Below are 15,363 nucleotides of genomic sequence, written 5' to 3' on the forward strand. Positions count from 1 at the left end.
CCTCACCAAGGAGTGCGTGATCCTGTAATTTTTTCTGTATCCTGTATCCTGTAATTGTAAATATTCCTAATAATAGGACAAATATTACTCATTTCGCATTCCAAACCGAACAAGTCAAAGCTGACTACTTTCATTCCGTGAATAACCCCCGGTCTAAGGCAAGATAACCCTCAAAGTAACGACAGCGAAACAGGTCGAATTGAACGCTGCGCCGGGTTCTCAACTAGGTCATACTTGTTGTTTATAAGGAGAATTGGTCAAATGTCGCTGCTCTGATTCTTTTGTGATGCGGTCGTTACTTACATTTCTAGTTGTGCTTACTGTAGTAGCTGCTCAATATTATCCATACTATGGTGGATATGGCGGATATGGGGGATATCCAGGATACGGCGGTTACGGATACAACATGCCATTTTACAGGTGACGTTGCAACAACTTTTGTTACGTAATGTTTTTTGTTGTTCGTTGTTAAGCGACGGAAAGTGGGCGGAAGAACTGAATGGAACGGAAATGCACGCAACGGAAAATGCAAAGTGTTATCTATCCGTAGGATCATCAAAACTTCTCCCTTCAGACTTGCGGAGTAATATGACGTCATTCTAAGGGCCCACAAATCAAAGAAAAAGAGACATTGTAAAATAGCCACTGATTGTAATTCAAATACGCGGTTGTAGACCCCATCACACTGCAATCACACCTGGATCCGAAATGACGTCGTTTCAACTAAAGGGTTAGAAAAAAACCAAGGCTTACTCGACTATAAGAAGCAGAATAGCTCGGTTCCCTCGGTTCACTCACATGTGTAAGGCCAGCGATAGCTTTTTTAGAACAAATATTCCCTCTACTTCTTCGGAAAAGCTGAAAAAAGACAAATACTCTGGAAACAAAACTGATGACTTGATCGATCTTTTCAGGAAAGAGTTTGTCAGATCTATCCCAGCCACTCACGCGAATGCTCCATGCTTCATGTCGTTTTGACTCTACCATAGTCTATATGTATTAAGCGCGCGAGTTAGTATGACCGTACCTTGGTGCAAAAAATCAGAATTCCCCATAATTTTTATCAGAAAACGAGTTATTTCGGTTTTCTTTTCTGTTAGGACCAAGCCTTAGTTGTGATATTTTTAGAGGTGGATATGGTGGCTACGGAGGCTATGGAGGCGGACCATGGGGATATGGTCGACCATATGGTGGATACGGAGGCTACGGAGGATACCCTGGGTACGGCGGAATGTATGGAGGAAGTAAGTTGGAGTTAACACTTATTACGAACACAACAAATTCTCTTCACCGTTAAAGCTATCCAGAGAACGTAAGAAACTGTTTCATTCTGTACGGTGACTGTCAAAACTTTGATACTGCAAGAAAATGCTCTTATCATACGATTCTAACCATAAAATTCCTCTTTTAATAGGATGTTTCGAAATAATCTTTTTTCTTCTGGAAAAAAAATTGGAGAAACAATAAAATCAGACATAACCAGAATTGTAGCTGGGGCTTTCACATCCATACATCACGCGGACTCTTTTGTCTTTTATGCTCAAAAATAGAAGGATTAAAGGAATCACTCCACGAATCTGAGGTGGTACGGATTTCAGGTGGAGTATTCGTATACGAGACTATGGAGAGGGGGTGATTCCGTCAATTTCTTCCTAATTGCCGTAAAAAACGGCCCCGGAAGATATTTCTTCAGGCGTTTTGGCGCACTATTTTCTAAAGGGAGTTCGACTGGAGCGCCAGCCTTGTGCGGCGCCGCATATTCCGGGCCGTTTTTTTACGGCAATTAGGAAGAAATGGACGGAATCACCCCCCTCTCCATAGTCTCCCATCCCGTATACGAATACTCCACCTGAAATCGGCAGCACTTCAGATTCGTGGGGTGATGCCTTTAAAGGATAAAGTCAGTGGTGTATCTACCCATTCGAGATGTCCCAACTCGCAATTCGTAATCGTTGAAGTTTGGCCTATACAATGACTTGCGGGGCCCAACTGATGATCAAGTCAGTGTTTCTATCCTCCACACAAGTCTGGTACCAATTTATCGACCCCGAAGGTATAAAAAGGTTTGTCGGCATTGGGGCGGTTTCAGACCATCGACCGTGCGGCTGCATCGGACCGCTAACCGACTTTGCCACAATCGCCTATACTTAAAAACATAAATTACAAATAAATTACATCATTAATAAATTACAAACACATAGATTTTGCTACAGTACCCACAACAAAAACTGTATAATAGTGAATAGTTAGGTTATCTTTGCGATTTGAGTACAGCTAGCAGATGTCTGAGAATCAGCATAGTTTCTAAGATACATAGCATCACAAAACAGACATTAGTTCAGCTGATACGCACTGCAATATCTTGTACCTCGGTTTTCTTCGCGCACTTCTGCTCAACTCAGACCTGCAAACTACACCCTTTCCGGTTATGTGATAACAGTATTCTAAAAACTAGGTAGGTGCCTTTTCTGAAAAGATATTTGTGTTCATTTCAGGAGGATTCGGTGCTGGTCTCATCACAGGGATGCTCTTTGGATAAAACAGTACCCGAAAAAGAGTGTATCTCATATGTATGTATATCTAATTCAAACGTTTTTTTGTTCAAGATGATAAAGTTCTCATTTCTGTGTGAAAAAAAGCCCACATGTCAGATGTGGCGGGTTCACGAGCTGACAGTCTGGACGTCCAGCTACCAACGATTTCTTTTTTACCTTCAGTAATCAATAAGGATTAGGCGTTTGTTCTCCTTTTAGTGGAACGTTCCGTAAATTTCTGCCGCAGAACTAAAACTGCTCATGACGCTAACAAGGCTTTCGCACTCTTTTAAATTTAATATTTTAAATATAGGCACTGGCAAAAGTTTTCACAGCTTTTTTGACGAAGATGTCACTTGGAGAATATTCAGACTTGATTGATATCGATCGGGCCATGTCATGATGCTTATGCAGATATTCTCGACTTATAACTGGTAGATGGTTAGTGGTTCGGACTTCGTGGCAGTCAACAGTGGTGATGCGGTTGAAAGCGTTAGATGGTGTGCGCTCGAACACGAGAGCACGTCGATACCAAAATACAACGCGAAAAGCACACCAAACTCAAGCGAAGGGAACTAGAACCCGTGTACTGGAAGCCAGCCTTTAAATAGGACGCGAAGGCTAAATACTATATTTCCCGCCAGCTTTTCTGCATGCTGGCTGACAGAATCTTGCCGGACACGACACTGGGGGCCGCCGAAGAACAACTGCAGCGGAAAAGAGGCTTGAAGACGGAGGCCTGCTTGGAAAAAGGCCACAGGTGAGGACCCGAAGGCCCAAGCGGCGTAGAGAATCTTTGTATGTCTTTGTATGTACGTCGTGTTGTCTCTCTGTGCCGTCATCTACGAGGAAGTATGCACATTCTACTGGTCATTCTAGCTGCCGTCCATTCTTACTGAACGACATCCACATGCCCATACGCAGAGGTCTTTCCAGATCATGACCACTTAGATGACGATGGATGGCGTTGTACACAACTTGCTTGACCTAGATGGTTGACATTAGGAAAAGATGTTGGGTAGGAGGAAAAAATGACTGACAGCGGCTCGACCTGGGTTTCAGCAGCATGCGGCAGTGGCTTAACAAGACAGCGGCTCGACATACATGTCGGCAGCTCGACATGACAACGGCGGAGGGAAAAGACCGCGCCTCGACTTGGCGGCAGGGTTGCTAATGGTGCGGCTCAATCAGCATCTGAAACATAAAAAGATTGACAGATCTACCTAGAATGGCTAAGGTGAGGGTGTGAGGAAGCATTGGGTGTTCTTCACTGTTGTTTCCAAAGGGGGATTGAAGTCCCGTGTAGATAGTTGTCAAGCGAATGGGGAGGGCGGAGGGATCTTTAATATTCTTTGCCCAGCAAGAATGGGTCGTAAAACTGCGGTATTGGATATTGGTGGTGGTTGCGGTTGGATTAGTATTGCCGTGGCAATAGGGTAAGATGAAGGTTACCATGTAATTGGCCAACATATATGGTGAGATGGTATGTGGTGTATGTGTTAAGATAGTCTAGAATTTGTGATAAGACGGTGTATAGTTTATGGTAAGATGGTAAGATAGTGTAATATGCGGTGAAGTGGTATGGGCCATTAATAGCTGGAATATGCGGATGGCTCTCAATCCTTAAACCACTAAGAACCGCCCAGCGCACGGCAACGGGTTGGTACCCCACGTACACTCCGATGAGGAGCGGCGAGAATCGGAGGATTGCACCCGGAGCCGACCACCCGTATTCGGAAGGACTCTCGCTACGCTAACCACCAGATGGCGGCCTAGCTCTCCCGAATCCTGCGAGCTCCCGCCCACGGTCCCACATCCTGACCCGATTTCCCTTAAATGGCCTGAGTGCTGTCCCGAGAATACGGCAGTACCAAATGCAAAGCGAAACGCACACCAAATTCGAACGAAAGAAATAGGAACCCCGTGTACTGGTGACCGGTCCTTATATAGGGCGATTGGCTCCCAAAAGCTACCATATTTTCCACCATTGGCAACTTTCCCTCGCGCCATCTGAGAGAGTGGTCCTGACAGGGAAAAAATCAGCACAACACTTGCATTATTTGAGGACACTTATTGAGGTATTGATATTTTATACATAAAAGTTTATATTAAACGCTGTATATGTTTCCTTTTTGTCACATGCACTACGTGTTATATGCGCTTTATTAAGCGATATGTCCTAGCAGTTAATCATTTGACAAGAACAAAAGGGTGAATTTGTCTTAAAAGAAGAATCTCTACTCCTCGTGCAAGTTTGCCTGTACTGCATTTTGCTCGTGTCATCCAGTGCTCGCCACATTCCCACCCAGTATATGTACTTGCACTTCTCTTTACCCTGTGAACTAGTTAGCTGAAGTGGCTATTCAGTTTAGTTGACCTTACCAGTAAAAATAAAGATAGCCATGAGATCATCTCAGTATATATTTTAGGGTAACCATGATCTGTTTTCCTCACTCGTTCCTCATGGACGATAATCTGTCTACAAAAAGAGAAGGAAACTGTGTTATGTACGCTGCAACAATATTGCCGCAGAAAGCAGATCTCATGTTTTTCGCACCTGAGTGATTTCTACGAACAAACACTTTACATTAATGAATTCACCGAGTTTGTATCTGAGCGCGTTTTTAAAATCTTAATTCAATGCATTGTAGTGGTAAATTCCTGATTGTTATTGCCGTGTAATATACAACGTGTAATCTTCAGAACGAGCCTCATAGCTCAAATTTTCCTTCTCAAAACGGACGTAGATCAACTTCATAAAAGAGTACAAATGAAGCGCGATTTTTGTTCATTTCTTCTCAACGTTAAGAGAAAAGCACCACTTTTTTTCCATAAATGCATCCACTTTGCTCTACATGTGCACATCAACTGATTCTATCTATCCAGCTTATTTTGAAGTTTGAAAATATTCTTGTGGATTCATTATTTTCTGAGTGGCCAGCGTCCAGCAGCTACGAACTAAGGTACCAAACTCTGAGATAAATGCTGCTTGGGGATATACGACATGGTGCAAACGAAATGCGAGGAACGTAAATTTATATTCATTATATTTAGACATTCCTGAAGTAAGCAATGTCGTAAATATTTTGGTACCCCACTCATATATATATATATATATATATATATTAGAGAGTTCTACGATTTTGAGAAATTGGCGGAAGTGGCACACTTCAAGTTGAGTAAAAAGTTTGGTTTCCCAGTTAGAAAAGGTTTGCTACAGGAATTTATGGGGAACTATTTATTTTCTACAACATTCTTATTTATAAGGTTCTTCTCTGAAGAAATTCGTGGCTTTTTTGAGATCAAACACATAGCAAGCCAAAATGAGAGAAAAAAGTGTGAAATTTACTGTTTTTACAAAAACAGATTTCGGCGGCTCTTGGAGAGCATTTCCGTATTTGAAGTTCACTGACGAGGAAATTGTTTATCGAATGATGCCAATCTCAACCGAATTTGTGAAGCTCGAAATTTCTCCACCGGACTCAGGCCACCCACTCATGATGTAAAGCAGAAAGAATGAAGTTATGGCGAGAAAGCGAAATAAATATATACGAATACGCGTTTTTTTTTTCGTTTTGTTTCGTGCTCTTCTGTTAAACTCTTTCTCAGTTTCTTAAGCTCATTCACGAAAGAAAAAAATGTCTGTGGCTTTTTTTTTTCCAACGCCAGCAACTTTTATGCTGAACAATTAACTGAATAATAATAGAATCTATTCAAGAATATCTAACTACCCAACTTTCGCGGCCTCTGCTGGAAAAAATTGAAGCGAAGTTGCATTACGGTGTGACCCTCAGCTGGTTTCTTCAAACAATATTTACTTGCGTGAACCTTTCTCGTGGTATACTCATCGAAAGCTAACGAAGAACCGGATGGGAAGTCGCGGTGCTCCACCTTCAACTCTGACACAACATTCACTGACGCGATCATGCTCATCGAGACACTCGTTTCAATTTCAGGTGACTTTTGTCCTTTTGCATGATAATTTAGTTTTGGTCGATTTGACATCAACAAGAGATAAGTGCTACAGCTTACTCCAATTTGCATTTTGGAGAATTTTGCATCAAGTCTTCCTCTTTGTTTGTATTCATAAATATCGATTAGTCATCGAGAACCCACAGAAACTTCGCATCGTCATTGCATTTTCTCATCTTTCTGTTATTTGTTTGTTTATGCAATCAGTCCTGCAGAACAACAAGAAAAGGAACTCGAATCCAGAAAGCGCTAAAACTCATGACACATCTTTGTTTCAAAAAACAACAAAAAAGACTATACTTTTGGAAACATACATTGAGAATATATTATAGTAATGGTATAGTAGTAATCGGTAATTCTTCGATAGAGGACGGACGTGAATACTCGTCTTTTTACTCTTTGGTTCATAACGCCTCATTTGGATATTTGTCGTTATGTTTGAAAATTGGTGGGTTTTTGGACGGGAGATTTATCGACTCAATATAGAACTACGTAGAAAATAGTTCCAATAATATTGCAGGAATTGACTACATATTGGTAAGCTTCCTTTCCAGATAATTGTGCCCTAAAGAAATAATCTCGTAGATGTGAATAGATTGTTGGGAAAGTAAAACAATAGCTAAACATTTGTAATATGGAGGTTTTCTTATTACTTACAGCTATACTTCCTCTACAGTTTTTTTAGAGATGTTAAAACTACTGTTGAAGTAGTTATTTTGGCTCCAGAAACGGCTGATATTAGGAGTGCCGGGTATATTTCATGTCTGTGAAAAAAAAACTACTTGTTGTGCGACATCTCCGCTTTTGAATTTTCTAGCTGCACAAAATTGTGTTTTTTAAGGCGGATAAAAATATTAACTTCCTTGTTTTCCAGTACTTGATGATTATGTTTGAGCGATCCTAAAGAGGTATCAAAAAATTTATATCTTTGCCAGTATATGCCCTACAGAAGGTACCTTGCTTTTGAGATATTCAAGACCTCATCGTCATATTTTCCAGCTATTTTCAAACCGTGCGGTGTTTGAATTTTTTTTGTAAACTAGGAAATCTAAGATTAGTGATGTCGACTCTATTTTCTTTCAACTAATGTAAACAAAAAACTGTTCTCCTACGACCCTCAACGTTAATCCAAAGGAAAGAAACAAACAATCACTGTAACAAACACTCAACAAATCACTTGAATCTCATTATTTATCCAGTAATCGATGTTTGCCAAAATGATTACCATGGAATATGTTGAAATTTTTAAATATTAAAGCTCGTCCTGTATGTCATCAACTCTTATTAGGAATCTTCTTTTTTTGATAGTCCACCAGAGTTATACACAACAAACAACGTTACTTTCAAGATGGAAAGTTTTTTTTTTCCGAAACGTTTCGGTCCTTTACGTGAATTGTTCCTATTTCAACTACTCTATTTTCCCTCAATGAAAAAAAAAACAAAAAGTAATCTGTAATCTCACCTTTGCAGAAGCGGGAGTTCTTTGTGAAATTCAAAAAGGCTCGATGGCATCCTAAAGTGAATAGCTCACTTCATTGAATTGCTTTGTAAAGAACTCTTTCATGGTTCTGTTTCACTGTAGCACTATTTCTGCTGTCCTGGAGAGAGTACAGTAGTATGCAGTACAAACAACGGAGGGAATAAAATAACAAATTTTAACTCGTCGTTGAAAATTAATAACTGTTGCACCCTGATGGCTCATTTAAAGGCATCACCCCACGAATCTGAGGTAGTTTGGATTTCAGGTGGAGTATTCGTATACGGCATGGTAGATTATGGGAAAGAAAGTGATTCCGTCCATTTCTTCCTAATTGCCGTAAAAGACGGCCCGGAAAATACGTCTTCGGATGTTCTGGCGCACTATTTTCCACAACGAGTTCGATTGGAGCGCGCTGCCGTGCGCACAAGCCGCACCTTCCGTGTCGTTTTTGCGGCAATTAGGAAGAAATGGACGGAATCATGCTCCTCTCCATAATTTACTGTCCCTTATAAGAACACTCCACCTGAAATCTGCGCCACCTCAGATTCGTGTGGTGACGCCGTTAAACAGTGCAGATTTCGCTCGTACGAAGTGCAATCTGTTCACTGTCCAAACGCAAAATATTTCATCTCAGTTGTAGTGTCTTCTTTGTTCTGCACCAATGCACGTGCTATAGCGCTACTAACTTGCGTCCCAAAATCCGTCCCCGACAAATTTGACCGCTGCAAAACGTCATGTACAAAACTGAATTTTGAGAATGCCAGTCGAAAGTTGCCGCTGATTCGTTGTCTTCAAAAGTGGATTTTATTTCACACCTGCTCCGAAAACTGGCGACTGGCGAAGTTCCGCCACTCTTCACTGCTTATTTTTATTACCCATCACCTACCTACTTATCATATTACCCGCTATCTACCCACATAACATAATATTTTAGTTTTTCTTGTAATTTCAGTGAAAAGTCATGTTATTTGCACACAGCACAAACACTAGGTGACATCAGTTACTTTACTTTATTACTTTACATTGTGTTTAACTCATTTCCTCTTCTTATACTACACTTTCAAAACTTTCAAACAATATCGTTTCCTGCCCAGTTTAAAAAAAAATTAATCCATTGTATTGTAGCTGACAGCTCTGCAAAAGTTTTGTTCGCCATTCATTGGCAAAACGACACACGACAGTCACATAGTAGCGCCATTTGATGTGAATGGATGCTACTGAAGTTCTTTAGGTGGAACGGATGAGCCAAGCGTCTAAGCCATCAGAATAATCATAAATAATCTACGGTAATGCCCGTTTTTCTGAGTTTCCTCGGATTCCAGCAATGTTTTCGTAGTTTCCATTTATATGTGGCTACTCTGATGCGCCTAAACGTCTGGGCGGCGCCCGTGATGGAGTAATTCCGAGAACTGTAAAACGGCTGCAAGTTCACAAAATATTTGTCAACTAAAAGCTGATCTTTAACGTTCAGTCATACGTTTCCTGAATGCTTTCTAGGAGCGCCTATCGGTTTTGCTCTGGTTCATCTTCTCACGTTTCATGAAATAAGTACAATGGGTGAATTCCTTTCAGTTCTTGCGGTGATCGCTCTAGCGCAGTTTTGTCCGTCAGGATTCGAGGACCTCAACGGTGGGACGCCATGTAACAACGATGCATTCTGCGCTAAATTCGATTCACGGTTCCAATGCGTCAGAGGGTACTGCTGCAGAAACCTTGGAGGTAGGCGCCACGTCTGTCCTTTGTGAAAGAAAACAGAAAAGCAGTTCCATTAATTCTTACTGAACACGTATCCCTCTCCTAACCAGAGAGAGTCCTTTCGTAACTGCCGAACACCAGTATCATTCCTTGTATAAATACTAATCTTGACGAGATCTACGACAAGCTACACACAAGGTCAAGAGAGCGGGGCTGAAATGTCGTGACTCGTGTTAACGAGATGTTAATAGCTATTGCAGAAACAACATTTACGGTAGCATGGATACCCTCAGCAACTCACCTTTTACCTAATTACCTTCTCTCAATCCTTCTGTCCACGAGTCTCCGCCGAGACAGACTCAGTGTTTTTTCGAGGAAATGCAGTCTCAGAAAATGCAACCGCTAGTAGCAGAAGCGAAGCAGAACATCTATGACACGGTTGTGTTACACTTCTCTTTGTCCACAACCCCTCAATTCCCGTCCCTCCTTACATTCGCTTCTTTATTTTAATTATTATAAGTTTTTATTTCGGATCTTCCCGCATTTTTCTCTTAAGGCTCCAAATTCAGTTTTTTTACCCTTGCCCTTTGGTATCTCTGAAAAGGTGAAAAATCTAATGTCACGCCAGATGCAAGAACAGGTTGCAAAAATGTAGCGGACGAGTTTTATTTAAGAGTTTAGCGTACATTTGCAACTGAAATTAATTGTGAAACACCAAAACCCGAGAATAATTCTCCTTCATTTTTTGTGTGGATTTCTTAATAATCCGATAAGTTCGGTAATTCTTATTTGAACTGGAGTTGTACTCCAACCAGTTGCAAATCGTTGGGCGAATTTCAAGATTTCTGTCGTTTATTTTGAAGAGAAATTATGTACATGAATGCCCACACATTCTTTTCAGACGCGTACCGGTTTAAAAACCTGAAAGAACCAGCTTGATTTTTCTTTGAACCTACTGTCTGGATCATGGTTGTAGCACTCCTTTCCTGCTCCCTTTATCGGATGACCTTCCACCACGCTTCTCTCCTCGAACACTGATCTTTTTTTCCTAATGATAGAGGGAATGATGTTAAGAAAATTGCCAAAGCAGTTGCGCACCAGAATTTGGCACTTACACTACAGTAATTAGTTCGTAATTAGTAATTACTTTTATTACTATTATTATTATTACTATTACTATTAGTTTCTACTAGTAACCTGCTGACAGATCTTTCTAGGAAACTCAAATCATCCTTGCTGCTAACTTAGGAGACGGTATCTATTGGCAGATCACAAACGAGAACTGCAACATTTCGCTCACCATGCTTACATCTCTTGCATTCCGTCAGTAGAATAAAGGTTACCAGAAACTAGGTGTTACCAGCTTAATCCAAAACGGACGAGTCTGTATCCTGCGTGACCCCCGACAATGCTCAACTCATTGCGGGGCCGAATAAAATCTATTTGGGTGCGTTTTGAATTCCAGTTTGCGCTCCAAATGAAATCTCTATCGCGAACGTGTGCTACCCAATCTCCGGCCTCGGAGGTCCTTGCGTTCACTCGGCTCAGTGTCAGACAGTAGGTGCATACTGTCGCTATGGCATCTGTGTTTCTAACAACCAATACGACAGCCGTAAGCCAATTGTTTTGGCTTTCTTCTGTTTTGAAATAGTTCGATGTTATTAAATGTTTCTAGCGTTTTGTTCAAATCCAACACACCAAGTGGAACGCGAATCCGGTGTTGTGAAGAACTGCATGTACAAGCCGTGTTCAAGAGGATTCCGCTGTGAATACAATAACGCATACGGGCAGTACATATGTTGCGGGAAATACGAGGCCACGAACGATTACACCTACGGTGATTTCTTCAGCGATTTCCTTGGTTTTATACCATACTGTATTATAGTGTATTCAAATTTCTTTCTTGCATAGGTACTGTTCGAATGTATCCTGGTACATCAAGGCCCTTACAGTGCTTCAGGAAGGATCAATGTCTTTGGGTGGACACACCGAATTGCGTTTATTCGTATAGGTATCAGCAAAATGTCTGCTGTTCAACTTTCAACTGTTGAAACATTATTGAAATTTTGTGTAATTACTACCGTGTAATATTTAGTAGAATTGTGAAACATTTCTGAAGACTTCAGCATACTCGTCTCAAAATAGCTGGCGGTTTACTGGTAGATTCGAGCTATTTGTTTTTTTTTTCGTTATTGAGTTATACATCACATTCTGAGACTTTCTTCACTATTGCATAAAAATTTGCACTGGACAGACGAGTATCATGAGAAACGAGTTCTTGACATGATTCTTCTTTATTCGAAATTTGAATTTCTTTCTACGGATTGTTTATCAAAGCGCTCCAGGAATACCTGGTCGAGTGAATTGTGGAAATGTTACACTTCCTTTGTAAGAGCATGGAAGTAAATATTATAGCATTTAAGCGATCATTTGCTTACGACAAATTGCAAGGTTTTATACTCACTATCTCTCGAACAGAGATAATGAGTTCAAAAATTTGACAAGAATTGCATGATTTTGCACCGACAATCGCTAGGAGTGTGCCTAGAAATAAATCAGATTTGACATTTCCATTGATCATGTGATCTGAAACCCTGATTCATTCAAAATTTCTGATGTTTGCGTTGAGTTTGCCTTTGAGTTGAGGCCGTTGTTCTCGTTCTTTCGCGATAAAAATCCCGCATGTCTTTCATAACTACGTAACTAAGAAATGTCATTTTGTCATTTACCACATTTGGAATTCTTTTTACTGATAAATGACCTAAATAGTAGTATGAAGATTCCGAGAGAATTGACGCTATAGACCTTTGTTCTTCGTAAAATTTCATGTCTCTATCATATCGCTTATTTGTCGTAAAACATGCTTTCATTTTCACAAATCTCATTTCGAAGCAGGTGTTTTCTACGTCACGTCAACAGGCAGTGTTTATCACAATGTATTTATACTTCACTAGGAGAAAAAAATCACGGAAAGCTCGAGAAGACCTTGAGATAACCATGGCTCCAATTCTAGTACGAGAACCACTAGCGGACCTATTACAGGAGTCCGTGCGACCGTCCTCGTTCACTTATCATGTTTTCGTAACGATTTCTATTCATCTAGTATAACATTTATAATATCACAAAGTTAATATCGATCACTTTGTGTCTATGGGTCATCACACAGAATGCTATGTTATTGTTGGAGTTAACGTAACTAATATACTGTGCATATGAAAAATCTTGGATTTTAGCAGTTTTCTATCTATCATGAATCGCATCCATTGGAGATATACTTCTTTTGCATCTGCTCTTCCCAAATGGTCCTTACAAAAGTTCTGTCTAGTCAAAAATTGCAAATTTTCGCGAATCCACAACATACTTCATGGTTTTTTCATACTTTTCAGCACCAACTCAACCTCATCTGTGGCGTTTCTGAGGAAGACAGTTCAGGACATTTTTCTTGAGTTTTTCGATATGAGCAGAAGCACTGCCAGTGAATGCTGAAGCAAGTGATGATGAGAAGCTGAAGTCACTTTCTTATGCTATGTCCTTCCCTTTCCATGCGCACCTCTGACAACCTGTGTTTCTTCATTAGAATTCGGTCTTTCTGGTGCTGTCTTCTCGCCTCATTACGATAACTGCGGTTCTATTTATGACATATAATGAAGTAATGAATTTTGGTCAGCTTTACACGAGGTTGTTAAATAATTTTATTGGGTAACGCTTCTTCAAAACTCTCCTCTTTAAAGCATGAAATGGGCGATTCAATTCACAATTTCACCACCAAACTTCTCCACAACTGAACAAATTAGCTCCATGCCCTCTTTCTCAATCACCAACTACACTGAATGCTCACCTTGGATTGAAGACGCTAGTACGGACTGCTGACTGATCGATCACGAGAGCGAATAGTTCAAACGTTTCATTCGGATCAGAAGAACCATCTGAGATATGATGCGAGTTCCCGCGTTATTGACAGGCAATCGCCCTTGCAGTTCATTTTAGGGTTTATGTAGCGGTTAGAGGTTCCGCTTTCTGCACGATCGATCGGAGGTTTAAATCCACCCTAGTGCTCACCAAGCCTTTCATTCCTCCGAGGATAAAAACACTGCTTTGACATCGGCTGGCCACCGCAAGTCATTGTGTAGGCCAGTTACACGTTCGTAAACCTCAAACGATTCTGAATTGAAGTGAGGGTAGGGGCGCATCCCAAGCGGATTGACCAACGCCAGAAACTTTATCCTTTGTCCTTATGGGCACTTAAAGGTGTCCATTCCCATAACCTATTTTTTCCATTCACGTACTCTTTGATACGGACAAAAAACGGTCGTGCCGTTTCAATAACATACTCGCCGCCACAGTTCGTGCAAGAAATTAGGTGAATCACACCGAATCTCAACCGTCTTCTGGTTTACCTGTGGGAGAAATAATACAGTTCGTGGTTGCGAAGATGGTAACGTACAAACTACTCCAAACTAGCTGACGTTTCAAATTGTTTGGTGGAATTTCAACGACCAAAACCGAGTTATTTAAGTCTACTCTCCTCAGACACCGGCCAATGACAGTGCTCACTGAGATATAAGGAAGGTAAAGAGATATGTTATCTGTGTGAGAGGTTTCCAATTGTCGTGCTCGTACACTTCAGTATCGTTTTGGTTCGGACAATCGGGTTTCATAACAATTAGAAACAGCAACTTCGCGAGCCGAAGTTAACTATTCCTTTTTCTACTCAGGTTCACTACAAACGGTTTTTGCAATGCGGAACATATTGCTAATCACAGATTTCTTCATTTGAAATGCATGAGCAGAGAGAAAATGAATCAGAATGTTCTTGTTACCAGCCACACGATACCATTTCGCTTTGTACTAACCGTTCGGTATGCCAACCTGGATGTTTAAAAAAGAAGTCATTTGCCATGTGGTTTTTCCTTAGTAAGTTTTATGGGTTCGGACTGTCGGTTCAACAAGTCAAAACATTTGTCCATCTCCGCATGGGTGGTGCAGATGACAAAACGATCCTCGATGTACCGATAGTAGAACAAAGGACGTAGTTCCAGAATTTTCCACAATCTTTGCCCCATATCCAACCCTCTAACTTGTGCAAACTACTTTTTCTACCATTTTAAAATATTGCAGTCGATGCACGCCTTGAGAAGAACCATCAATTGGGAGATCGAGAATCCGTATAAACTGGTGGTTCTTATGATTTCTTTCACCAGTTCGAACATACCCGGATCACAGGGTCATTCGATACATTCATATACAGTGCTGCGACGTCGAAGTACTCTATGACACTGTCTGTCAGTTGTGCAGTGCGCAGATAGTCTAGGAACATACGAGACGATACGAACGGGTGTTAAATGGGGAGGTATATGGCTCAATACATGCGCAAAAACTGTGCTTAGGACCCACCATACTGGAGGACCTCTTACATTACTAACTATAGGTCTCACTTTGAATATAGCAGGGTCAGCGGAGGCCAGATCACGTTGGAGTGAAGTTTGTGCATTTTGATAAAGAGATGGAGTATTAGAAAGGTCTATATAGGTCCTATAATTAGTAATGTAAGAGGTCTTCCAGAATGGTGTTATTGCAATATCCAGCTGGAGTGTTATGACTTCAAACTCCCCACCTTCATCACTTGTGCATAACCTTATTTGTTGGGAGTTAATCAACTCTCGAACTTCTTTAATGCCTTGC

At 40.8% G+C, this 15,363-nt stretch overlaps 1 protein-coding gene across 3 annotated transcripts; it reads left to right on the top strand.

The window, feature by feature from the left end:
• Positions 1 to 286: 286 nt before the first annotated feature.
• On the top strand, positions 287 to 11,732 carry RB195_026362 (uncharacterized protein; the record flags this gene model as incomplete). Of its 3 annotated transcripts, XM_064214878.1 has the most annotated exons (5): positions 287 to 420; positions 1,129 to 1,244; positions 9,559 to 9,705; positions 11,357 to 11,518; positions 11,593 to 11,732. In XM_064214878.1, the coding sequence occupies 5 exons, from the start codon at positions 287 to 289 to the stop codon at positions 11,730 to 11,732; spliced, it is 699 nt and encodes a 232-aa protein (XP_064070759.1). The 3 variants fall into 3 exon arrangements, with proteins under 3 accessions (XP_064070759.1, XP_064070760.1, XP_064070761.1); XM_064214880.1 differs by lacking the exons at positions 287 to 420; positions 1,129 to 1,244 and adding an exon at positions 11,147 to 11,293 and having other exon boundaries at positions 9,540 to 9,705; XM_064214879.1 differs by lacking the exons at positions 9,559 to 9,705; positions 11,357 to 11,518; positions 11,593 to 11,732 and adding an exon at positions 2,496 to 2,539.
• Between the last annotated feature and the right edge of the window lie 3,631 nt (positions 11,733 to 15,363).

Source organism: Necator americanus, chromosome X (assembly GCF_031761385.1).
Source record: "Necator americanus strain Aroian chromosome X, whole genome shotgun sequence".
Taxonomy (NCBI): domain Eukaryota; kingdom Metazoa; phylum Nematoda; class Chromadorea; order Rhabditida; family Ancylostomatidae; genus Necator; species Necator americanus.